The 12670-nt window shown below is 38.6% G+C and overlaps 1 protein-coding gene across 1 annotated transcript; it reads left to right on the top strand.

Annotated features, from left to right (window-relative positions):
• Window positions 1-4642: 4642 nt before the first annotated feature.
• On the top strand, window positions 4643-12131 carry IL17F (interleukin 17F). The gene is made up of 3 exons (XM_044676576.1): window positions 4643-4669; window positions 8238-8455; window positions 11891-12131. Exons 1-3 carry the CDS (start codon window positions 4643-4645, stop codon window positions 12129-12131), a joined length of 486 nt encoding a protein of 161 aa, XP_044532511.1.
• Window positions 12132-12670: the final 539 nt, after the last annotated feature.

The raw sequence follows: 12670 nt of genomic DNA, 5'->3' as shown, positions 1-12670 counted from the left end.
TCACAATAGTCCGGATCTAGTTATATTTACAAATATTTTGTTTTGGAAGTAGTTGTTGTTCAGTCATTTCAGTTGTATCTGACTCTGTGATTCCATTTGGGGTTTTCTTGACAAAGATGCTGGAGTGGCTTGCCATTTCCTTTTCCAGCTCATTTTATAGATGAGGAACTGGAGCAAATCAGGTTAAGTCAAATAAGGCAAGTTGCCCTGGGACACACACATAGTAAGTGTCTGAGATCAGATTTGAACTTAGGATGAGTATTCCTGGCTCTAGGCCAAGAACTCTATCCACTGTGCCACCTAGCTGGGGAAGAGACATTAGCAAGTTATAAAGCTTGCAGGAAGCTAAGGATTTGCTGGTTAATAGTCTCAGTTGCTGAAGGGAGTGATTTTAGGTGGCTACAATGCAGAGAGGCAGCATGGCGTGATAATGGATAGAGAGCCAGCCTGGAAGACTTAGGTTCAAATCCTGACTCTGATATATACTTTGGGACCCCGTGCAAATTATTTTACTTCTTAGTGACCCAGACAACTTTCTAAGACAGTCTACTTTGCAAAGAAAGCACCAGTTTGGATTGCTAGAGGCATTTTCTTCACCGGAATTCACTTTATCAAGGAAATTAAACAATTTAGTCCCTTTCTCTTATTCCTAGAAAGCAGAATACCTGATGCAAGAGAATAAGACTAGGATCTTTCATAAATTAAAAAACACAATTCATAAATATCTATTGTCAGTGAATTGAGGAAGAGACTTTTTATACAACAGAAAAATTCCCCACTGACTAGGATCCTTCTATGAATGAGAATACATATGGACAGACCCACAATTATAAAGCTTTTAAAGTTTTTAGATTAAAAGCTGGATTAAGTTTGGTAGCCCTGCTGTAATTCTTAAAGTTGTTATTATTGGTCCTATGCCACAAGAATATATACTATCCAGGGGGCTGAATTCATGACTGCCTCCCTTTTTCTTTTGGTGGTTGAGATTTAGAATGTTATGGGACTCGGCCTTAGTAGCTGATTGGGAAGAAAAGCAAACTGAAATATTTTAAATAGCTGAAGCAGTGGAAGAGATGACTTGTGGCAGATTGAGGAAGACAAACTAGGTTAAGGGTATTTGATAGTCCTAAGATGGTCCATTGTTTCTGTATCTTCCTGGGAAGTATCCAGGGGTGTGTTGGTAAATGTTTAACAACCAACTTTCTGAAAAAAAAATGTGTACATGATAACAACTTGTTTAATCTGCATTGTTAACATTTTTTCCATCACTTTCTTAAGTTTGGACAATCAACAAAACAATAAATGCAGTCCTGATTTTAGAATTTGTTGATTTCTGAACTGTAAATGCTCACACTGAAAGTTTAATAAGCATTTTGGAGAACTTTCTGGAATTAAGCTCTAAGAGTTATAAAACTATGCATACTTTTTGACCCAGCAATATCACTATTGGATATATTTCCAAGGGTGATCAGGGAAAAAGAAAAAGAGCCTATATGTTATAAAATATTCGTAGAAGCTCTCTTTGTGGTGGCATCGAAACTAGGAATTGAAGGGATGCTTATCAATTGGGGAATGGCTGAACAAGTTGTGGTTTGTAATTGAAATACGAAAGCAGGTTAATTTTGGAAAAACAAAGAAAAATCTTCATGAAATTCTGAAGAGTGAAATGAGTGGAACCAAAAGAACATTATATACAGCAACAGAAATATTATTTGAAGAATAACCGTGAATGTCTAAAGATCTGATAAAGAGAAATAAGAAAGACATTTTATATATACATAGATCTTTTCCTCAAATGATGCCTTCTCTCATGGGAGAAGGGGAGGAAGAGAGGGAGTTAACTGGGTATTTTAATGTAACTGACAAATGAATAAATTTAAATTTTAAAACAACTATTTGGCAATTGATTGGATATGGGGGTTGACACCCAGGTTGTGAGCCTGGGTGACTGAGAGCATGGTGGTGCTTTCCAAAATAACAGAGAAATTTGGAATAAAGGAGCCTTAGGGTGGAAAGGCAATGAGTTTAGTTTTGAACATGTTGAATTTAAGCCTATTCTGATTGCAGCTTCATGGCTTTGATTTGAGTCATGCAAAAAACCCACTCAAAATCATTTGAAGTTTCGAATTGTTCTCATGTACTTTGATGATGTGATTTCATATTACCCTCATATCATTACTTGTATCATCTGTTTTCTCTTTCCACCAGTTGTCAGGGTAGTGGAGAAGGATGCCCTCAAATTCTGTCATGTCGTAGAAGTGTATTTATCTACCCTTAGCTGCACTGCAAGGAAAGCCCAGAAAAGGGGTGTTGATGTAGGATATGGGCCATGAGGAATCAAGAGCTATGATTTCGCATTTACTCCATTGGCTAGAATGTATTGTTGGTCACATTCTGAGTTTCATTCTCATAGAGGTCAGTTTGTTTTGCACTGATGAAAAACTCTGTCCAATGGCTACAAACAGTTCATCTACCTCTAACAGACCATCTCACACATATATATTTTGGTCACAAGAGATCACTAATGCTATTTTCATAAAGGATGGTACATTCCCCATCCCCACCCCTTCTATAGGCTTATTAGATCCTATTGTTGGGGAGTTGTTGTTTTTGATTCTAGGTAGAAGAGGGAACCTGTTCTCCTTTCTCAAAATACCTTGTTCAGTTCATCTTTTTTTTTTTTTTTAAACCCTTACCTTCTGTCTTAGAATCAATACTAGGTATTGGTTTTAACGCAGAAGAGCGGTAAGGGCTAGGCAATGGGGGGCTAAGTGACTTGCCTAGAGTCACACAGCTGGGAAGTGTCTGAGGTCAGATTTGAACCCAGGACCTCCCATCTCTGGGTCTGACTCTCAATACACTGAGCCATCCAGCTGCCTCCTGTTCTGTTCATCTTGTAGTATTTTCCTCCTTAATTGAGCATAGTTCTGTCTAGCGAGGAGGCATATCAGATGATGGATGAGACACAACTCAATCCAATGAGCATTATCATTGGCAAATGCAGTGGAGTTGGGTGAGTGAGAATAGGAATATAAAGCAAGTCAGAAAACTTTTCTTGTGACACACTGAGCTGGTCATCCAGTTGAGAAACAGCATGGTATAAGGCAAAGGATTTTGGCTCTAGAGTCAAAGGACCCGAGTTTAAATGCCCCACTCTGATACTTTCTTTGGGATCTTAAGGAAGTCATTTAACACTGCTCTCCCCCCACCCCACTGCCACCTTTTTCCTGGCTTTGATTTTTACTAATATCTTGTGTTTTTACATCACCTTCATTTCTGACATCCGTCTGTCCTTTCCCTTCCTACAGCCATTCTCTGTAAGAAATAATAAAATGAGGGCTACTAGGTAGCACAATGGATAGAGTGCCAGGCCTGAAGTCGGGGACATGGGTTCAAATCTGATCTCAGACATTTCTGGTTGTGTGATCCAGGCAAATTACTTAACCCCAGTTGCCTAGTCTTTCTTGCTCTTTTGCCTTAGAATCAATTCTAAGATAGAATGTATGGGTTAAAAAAATAAGAAGAGAAAAAAAGTGATTCTATAAAACAACCAACATATTGATTCAATCTCAGTATATAATGGCCTGTACCCATAATCTTCCATGTCTATTGCAAGTAATTTTAATAAATTATTCCTCTGATAGACTTAGAAACCTTGAAGCATAATTTTATCTTAGGAAAACATTTTATCCTACAATAATAATTGGACCTTATTTTATGGTTTTAAAATTTGTACATTCATTTTCTCACTTGAGTCTCATAACTATCCTGTGATAGGGGTGCTGTGAGTTATCATTATTCCCATTTTATAGAGGAGGAAATTGAGGGGTGAAATCAAAGTAGAGAAATGAAGTGATTTGTCCATCATCATAGAACTAATTCTTATAGATGGGATTTGAACACAGTCCTCCTTGATACCAACTCCTATATACCACATCTACTGTTCCTACCCTACTTTTCAGATCACACGCAGGAACAATTAAATTATTGATATAATTTTATTGTCCTTTTTCAACTGAATTAAAATGAAAACTTATCAAGGTAGACAATGAAATAAATAAAACCCAGAAAGGTACACTGAAGCTTTTTCTGTTTCAGCCACTGATATTTTACTTTTCTGGAAACATCCTTAAAATGGGGCCAATGATTTTTCTTTCCTAGCTTCATGCTAAGAATTCTCTGAAAGAGATAATGCACATTTAACATTTTTATGTCATTTGAAGATAAGAAAATAGAGCAATGTGGAAAGAGTCAGCAATTTTATGTAAATACCTAAAAGAAAAAACAATTTGGAACGTGGGTCATCTCTGCAGTAAATCAGATATTTCAGGATTCTGTTATAGCGTGAGATGCTGAAGGTGGAAGTGGGGGTGGTAAGCAAAGGTTTGAGCATTCTGCCGTCATCCCTTTCTTTTCAAGTCTCCCTTTTCCACCCCTCAGAAAGTAGAATTGAAAAAAAAAAGTTAGTCAGCAACTCCAAGTTAACCACAACTCTAAGACGGGAAACAGACTGGTGGAAATAGGGGCAGAAATTGCTTTATAGCCACTATAAAAGGAGCAGGTATTCTCAAGGACACTACACAAACACACAATACACCACATAAGTGCTTTAAGCACTAGATTGGCAATCAGAAGAATCACCATGTTTTTCAAGAGGGGCACAAGGATGGTAAGTATTATAATTTTCTTCTTATAGTAAGAAAAGCTAAGCTCTGTTGGATGAAGTTTGATCAAGACTCTTTTGTCTTTATTGAAAAGATGTTAATAGATATTGCTTTGCTACTTGCTAGCTCATCTGCAAAATGGGTAGAATAGTACCTATGCAACCCGCCCCATATGCCTATTATGAGAATATTTTGTAAATTTTGCAGCAGTATAGAAAAAAGAGTTATTTCTCTATTATTATTATTATTACTACCACTTACTACTGGTGGAAGAGCACTGCTTGGAGGAAAAATAAGTCTAGATTTGAGTATAAATCCATCACTTTCAGCTATGTGACAATGAATAATTTACTCGACTTATCTGATTTTGCTTCATCATTTCTAAAAAAGAGAGAACAATGATTGTACTAGTTTCCCTTGGATATTGAGACAATTATAGGAATACTATTAAGTGAGAAGATTTATAGATGTATAATGTGAAATATTATTACTTTTTATTATTTATGGGCAACTATCCTGATTCAGTGTCAGGGATAATTGGATACGCAACTCTGGGTGGCTCTGGGCTATGGGATGACAAAAATTAAACATGCTTTTGTAGAATTTTAAGGTTAATAAAGTATTTGCCTAGAAATGACGCTCTGAGGAAAATGGTGTGTTATTATGCCTGTTTGACCATGGAGAAAACAGACTTTTCTTGCTTATGGTCATCATCTAGTAAGTGGTTTTAAGCCTAGGCATCTTCACTCTAAATTTAGCTCTCAGAGAACCAGTTACTCCTGATTTCACTTTACTTTTGCACCTACCTTGCAGTAATTTGGTTCTAAAATTCATACCTGATTGAATGCAAGCTCAACATGAAACTTCAAAGAGAAAGGGGAATAGGCATGGACTGAAGACTTAACTTGGGACTCCTCAGTGTTGCACTTTGGACAGCTCCTTCAAAAGGGGAACTTTTTTTTTTAAACCCATACTTGTCTTAGAATCAATACCATGTATTGGTTCTAAAACAGAAGAATGATAAGGACGAGGTGATGGAGGTTAAGTGACTTGTCCAGGGTCACACAGCCAGGAAGGGTCTGAGGCCACATTTGAACCCAAGAACTTCTGTCTCTATTCCCCTGTTCTCAATCGACTGAGCTACCTAGTTGTATCCAAGGAGGTAGACTTTTACTTTCTGATAGGTGGTGGGGATGCTTTAGTGTTTTCTTTTGCCGTTGGTAGGATGCTACTGCTACTGGCAGTGAAGTGCTCCTCCGAAAGGAGAGGGCTCTTCCATTGGCTAGAATCTGCAGGAATTTCTGCACCCTATCTCCTTCCAAATACTTTCATATTGACTTGGTGGCTCACATTAGACGTGGTTCATCAAGGAGAATGTTTGACTTAGTGATAGGAAGCTTAGATTTGAGCCCTGGTCTGATACTGGCAAGCTTAGTGATCAGGAGTAAACTATTTACAGTCTTCCTCATCTGTAAAATGGACATAATAAATGTGCCATCTGCTTTACAGGATGTTTGAGAGGAAGAAGGCACTTTGTAAAACTTAAAGCACTATATAAGATGTGAGTTATTATTACAAAAAGCTTTACATATATTATCTGATTGAATTATTAGATGTGGGAAAGTAGCTAGTTTTAGCATTCTAAACTTTATACTTTAAATTTAAAACTAAAATTTATAGCTGAGGAGTTTGAGGCTCAGAGAATCGAAATAACTTGCATCAAGTCACACTCCTAGGAAATGACAAACTTGGGACTTGAACCAAACTCCAAATTGAAATCTCTATAGATCCAGCACCCCATCTTTGGGAATAAGTTACTATACTGAGGAGAAAATACTTATTAAAACAGCATAACAGCATAAACCATGACCATATTTAATGGTAACAGTCATATATATGATCTTTCTACTTTTGCAAATTTCTTTTTGCCGACTGTCTTTAAAATAGCTTGTATCTTGCAAAAAGATCAGTACTGACATTAAAAATAATGAGAGTGAGAGAAATAACATTTTAGAATTTAAATTCATTGTATGAAAAACACCAGAAAATCAAAGACTGCTTTTTCCTTGTACCCTTAGTACCTGACACAGACAAGGTGTTGAATAAATGTTTGTTGAATGGATCTGAATTTTTACATGCTTCAGCAGAAAAATACTTTAGTTCTCTTCTGGAAGACCAAAACTCTGATCCTAGGTAAAATGGACTTTGTTATATTCCCATAGAAAGACACTATAGGATTTATTAAATGAAAAATTTGGAAATTAGGAAGACTCGGGTTAAAATACTGCCTCAGACATTAGCTATGAGAGCCTGATGAGGCCATTTAATTTCTTTGAGCCTCAGTTTTCTCATCTGTAAAATGGCTCTCCACATTATAGCTTACAGTTGGATGATAGCATACAACTCATGGAACTGTTTAAGAATCTTAGGAGATAATCTTAAAACACTACATAAATGCAAGCTCTGATTATCATCAATATGCCCTTTCTCATGCGTCACTTGTGCCTTTACATGATGAAGATAAATATCCATTCCTATGCTTCATGAAGAATAAAAGTAACAGCTCTTTCTATACTTGCTTTGAGTTCTTCAGAAGAAAAATAGATGCGTCACCTTGATTTACATAAACCACTAGACTTGGGTTTTGGATTCAGGGCTTCTAAATAAAGGCTAGCAGTATAGATTTTCAAACCCTGGCTGATCTCTAGATAAGAAAGCACTCACATAGTTTGAGTTGCATGGGGTTCTGTCAAACGTGATTACAGATAATGGTTCAGAAGCCCTCAGTCCTGGAATTTTCTCGCATCCAGTTTTCAGATATCGAGTGGTACCATACTGTTAATCATAATGACAATGAATGGATAGATTGCTCCAAGGCACTAGCCATTAGGAGCCCTGGTTCTACTCTTTACTCTAGAGGCTAAGAATTGGCCTTAGTTGCAGACCCTGGAAGGGAGGAAATTGGTAGGTGGATGGATATACATATGGGAATATATACGCTTAGTCCAGCTGTTCTAGTTCTAGTCATTCCAGACCTCTGAGCCTCAGATTTTTCTTCTGTAAAATGGTATAATAATGCCCATCCTACAGTCCTTACAGGGTTGCTATGAACAAACATTAGAATGTAAGTGTTTTTTCAAATATGGATTATTTCATCCTTTGCACTTGAATGCCCAGTGCCTGGCACCTGGTAGGTGCTTAATAAATGTATTTTGATTGATCGATCAAAAGAAAAAATTAGATGTAAAAACTCTTTCAAAAAGCCTAAAGTAATCTGTAGTAATATGATATCATTTATTATTAATTATAATTGTCAGTCATTGTTCAGGCATTTCAATTGGGTCTGACTCTTTGTGACCTCATTTTGGGTCTTCTTGGCAGAGATACTGGAGTTTTTTGCCTTTTCCTTCTCCTAAACGAGGACAACTTAGTTGGGTGGTTCACTCAAGGTCCCACAGATAGTGTCTGAAGCTAGATTTGAACTCAGGTCTTCCTAACTCCAGGTTCATCGCTCTATCCACTGTGCCACCAGAGACAGAACCCATAACCAAGTATATACCCTTTTCCTTTCAGTTTGAATCACTGTTGCTGGTGATGCTGGGGCTTATTTTCCTTGGAAATGTGGGAGCTTTGAAAATAACAAAAAGAGGAGCAAGTTCCCAAAAGGGTGATAATTGTCCCCCAGTGGAGAACAACAGTGTGAAGGTTGACATCCGCATCATGGGTCAACATCAGGGCATTCACTCTGCACGTGCCTACCAGAATCGCTCCATCTCTCCTTGGGATTACAAGTAAGGACTATTTTTCATAGAAGTAGGGTCATGGACTTCTCTCTCTTTCTCTCTCTCTCTCTTTTCTTTCTTTCTCTCTTTCTCTTTCTCTCTTTTCTTTCTTTCTTTCTGTCTCATATCTCTCTCTGTGAAGAGACTCACGTATGCACTGTAGGTATGCAAATGTTTTTAGATATAAGTAGAAAGGAGTTTGTTTGTACGTGGGACAGATGTCCAAGCTCTCTCTCTCTCTCTCTCTCTCTCTCTCTCTCTCTCTCTCTCTCTCTCTCTCTCTCTCTCTCTTTCTCTCTCCCCTCCACCCCACTTTTCTCCCCCCAATTATATACACACATTTAGTGGCACATAAAATACATATAGCCTTATAAAAATATATGCATACATAATGTTTATTTATATATATATGTATACATGGTCTATATATTCTGCTTACTTTCCCTCATAAACTCACACTTATGAAAATTGGAGCCTGGAGTCNTTCTTTCTTTCTTTCTTTCTTTCTTTCTTCCTTCCTTCCTTCCTTCCTTCCTTCCTTCCTTTCTTCCTTCCTTTCTTTCTTTTTCCTTACCTTCTGTCTTAGAATCAGTACTATGTATTAGTTCCAAGGCAGATGTATAGTAGGAAAATCTTGAACCCAGAAGAGTGGTAAGGGCTACACGAGTTAAGTGACTTGCTCAGGGTCACACAGGTAGGAAGTACCTGAGACAAGATTTGAACCCAGGATCTCCCATTTCAAGGCCTGGCTCTTAATCCACTGAATCACCTTGCTGCCTCCATCATGAACTTTTCTAAAGACCACATATTCTCTTACTACTTTGGACGAGAATGATGTCATGTATCAAAGAGCAACACAAATCATTAAGGATTTTTAAAATGGGAAAGGCTTGAGGAATCAGGTTTTGGTTCACAAATGACTTAATTCAAAATTTAGTGACAATCTTTAGCCAAGTTAGAGAGTGGACACCAGTTCATCTTCACCAAACATAGAAAAGTAGGAAATGGTTTTCTATCTTAGCTGGAAGAACACTGGTAAGATATAAGGAAACAAGATCCAAGCTGAAATGGAATACGGAGGGATTTCCTTGAAAGCCAGTGGAAAGAGCATGGAATTTGGAATGAGAAGAAATGGATATGAATTCATTATCTGTCCTTATTGCCTGGGCAACTTGGAACATGACAATCACCATTCTGTTCTTTATATAAAATGAAAGTATTGGACTTAGATGACACCTAGACTTTGTCCATTTCTAAGTCTAATTTAGAGACTGTCTGAGTTGCAATTAAACTTTCTCATTTGACTGATGAAGAGACTGAGGTCTAGAGAGGTGAAAGTGACTTGTCTAAAGTAATATAATTAATAGGATACAAAGATGGGTCTCAAACCCAGACACTGGGTCTCTTGAATCCTATTCCAGAAGACTTTCTACTGAACCATACTACTTTGCTAGTTATTCAAGTACAGAATGGGTGATTCCTGGTCTAGGGTGGTGTACCTTCCTGCCTGAAGACAAGAAGACTAGAAAGTTTAGAAAGTTTCTTTCCAATCTTTAAAAGTGGAGAAGCAATGGGGCAGCTGGGTAGCTCAGTGGATTGAGAGCCAGGCCTAGACACGGGAGGTCCTAGGTTCAAATCTGGCCTCAGACACTTCCCAGTTGTGTGACCCTGGGCAAGTCACTTGACCCCCATTGCCTACCCTTACCACTCGTCCACCTATAAGTATACACAGAAGTTAAGGGTTTAAAATAAAAAAAAAAGTGGAGAAGCAAGTAGGAAAACTAGATATAAGAGAGAGCCAGGGTGACGTTTTTACTAAGAGAACATAGCCTGTCTGGTTATGTCCTTCTCCATAATATGAGATGGTAGTGTTTTATTTAAGGAAGGAAATCAACTTTTATTAAGTTCCAGACATGGTGCTAAGTGCTTACAAATAGTGTCTCATTTGCGTTTCACAACCAATCTTAGGAGGTAGGTGCTATTATTAGCATTTCATTTATTTATTTATTTGCTTATCTATCTATCTATCTATCTATCTATCTATCTATCTATCTATCTATCATCTATCTATCTATCCATTCATTCATTCATCTATCTATACATCTATTTATTTATTTATTTATTTATTTGTTCATTCATTCATTTATTTATTTGTTTGTTTGTTTTTTAAACCCTTACCTTCTGTCTTGGAGTCAATACTGTGTATTGGTTCCAAGGCAGAAGAGTGGTAAGGGTAGGCAATGGGAGTTAAGTGACTTGCCCAGGGTCGCACAGCTGGGAAATGTCAGAGGTCAAATTTGAACCTAGGACCTCCTGTCTCTAGGCATGGCTTTCAATCCACTGAGCTATCCAGCTGCCCCCTATTAGTCCCATTTTAGAATTGAAGAAATTGAAACAAATAGAGGTGAAATGAAGTGTCCAGGGTCATGCAGCTAGTGTTTAATTTTGAACTCCAGTCTTTCTGCCTCCAGGACCAGTGCTCTATCAACCACATCACCCAGTTACTCCTAAATGTTCAGGAAAGGTGTAGAACATATCTTGGGAGGGCAAAAGGAGACAGTTTTTCAGTGACAAAAACTGTGGGGTAACATGATGTGGAGGGCAATCAGGGTCAGAGTCATGCAAGGATTAGGGTCTCTGAGCTTGATGGTTCCTCTCAATTTTCTTGGCACATGGTCAGTGAGTGCTTTCTTAACTCACGGCATGATAGAGGAAGGGATTCAGAGTGGAGAGGAAAAGGGTGGTTAAGAGAAAGAAAGAAATTAAGGTCATAAGTTTAGAGCTAGAAAGGATCTTTGAGGTCATTTATTCCAATGTCCTTATTTTAAAATTGAGGGAACTGAGGCACAGTGATTCCCAATGTTCTCTGCCTCCAAATACCGTAGTGCTCTTTCTATGGCATCATTTGAGTCAAAAGGAAGATTCACATCATACAGATGTGGCAAACATTCCTTAGAAAGCAGTGGCTTGTTTATGGGGTTGGGAAGCGTGGTAGAATGATGGAAGCCCACATGAAAACGGAAGGGTTAAGCACAAAATCTGCTGACTTTAAGGAGGCTGTATTGACAGTAGGCACTGCTCTTCCTCTCCCATGGGACCAGCCCACAGAGCAGCAGCCAGGTCAGAGAGAAGATGTTAACACTATGTTCGTGAGAACACCATGCCCTGATGTATCCTGTTAAGGGAGAGGTGCCAGGTCTCAGAGTCCTTGTGGTTGATGGTTTCTCTTGTAACTGGCATCACTGAATTCAGAGTTATTTTGTGGGCCGGAGCCCACAATCAGCAGAAAGCCATAAAGATGAGTGTTTGGGAGACCTATGGGTAATGCCTCACTTACAGATGGATGAGGGCAAGAGGTCACTGCCATGGCCAGACATCAGCCACCTTTCCTTTCTGCCATCAGACTAATCTTCCTTTTCTGCTGTGTGCTTCCCTCCTGCACAGCATCACCAAAGACCCTGACAGATTCCCTTCGGAGATTGCAGAGGCCAGCTGCAGGTACTCCACATGCATCAATGCTGAGGGGCAAGAAGACAATGGGAAGAATTCCGTCCCCATCCAGCAGGAGATCTTGGTTCTCCGGAGAGAGCCAGCACAGAGCTGCTCTCATTCCTTCCGATTAGAGAAGATATTGGTCACAGTGGGCTGTACCTGTGTTACCCCCATGACCCGCTCTGTGGCTTGAGATCTGACCCTCTCTTTGGTTGGGGAGGCCAAAAGCTCACATCTCTCCCAAAGAGCAGTCACCCAACCACATCGCTGTTAGCCTTTTTCATACTCAAACTAATTCCAGTCCTTGAGATGCTCAATCTGACCTGGACACAACTCTGAAAACTCTCTCTTATCAAGGAGAACACCACTTTGGGGCTCCCCAGAAAACAGAACTTGATTCTGAAATAATCTAATATTATATTTAAGTTTTCCCAGGATACCATATTGTTAAGTGCTAGGTATTACTTTGAAAATGATTTCCCTGAGAAGCTTCGTTAGTCTTTTTTTTTTTTTTTTTTTTCCCGGAAGCCAGTTTCCCTCATGTTGTAATCCATTCCCATCCCTGTTCCTTTAGCTTTATTTATAATGCTACGATGTGCCCCTATTTTTTCATTTTTTCAGTAAGGATAAAGCCCCACAATTCATCCAATGGGCAAGAGGAAATAGAAGGCATATCATTCAATTTTAAATGTGTTTAAGGCTGTTCTGAACTGTTGTATGTTTATATCTGTT

This window comes from Gracilinanus agilis, chromosome 4 (assembly GCF_016433145.1).
Source record: "Gracilinanus agilis isolate LMUSP501 chromosome 4, AgileGrace, whole genome shotgun sequence".
Classification (NCBI taxonomy): domain Eukaryota; kingdom Metazoa; phylum Chordata; class Mammalia; order Didelphimorphia; family Didelphidae; genus Gracilinanus; species Gracilinanus agilis.
The sequence above is the reverse complement of the archived record's forward strand: the minus strand, read 5'-3'. Positions and strand labels throughout refer to the sequence as shown.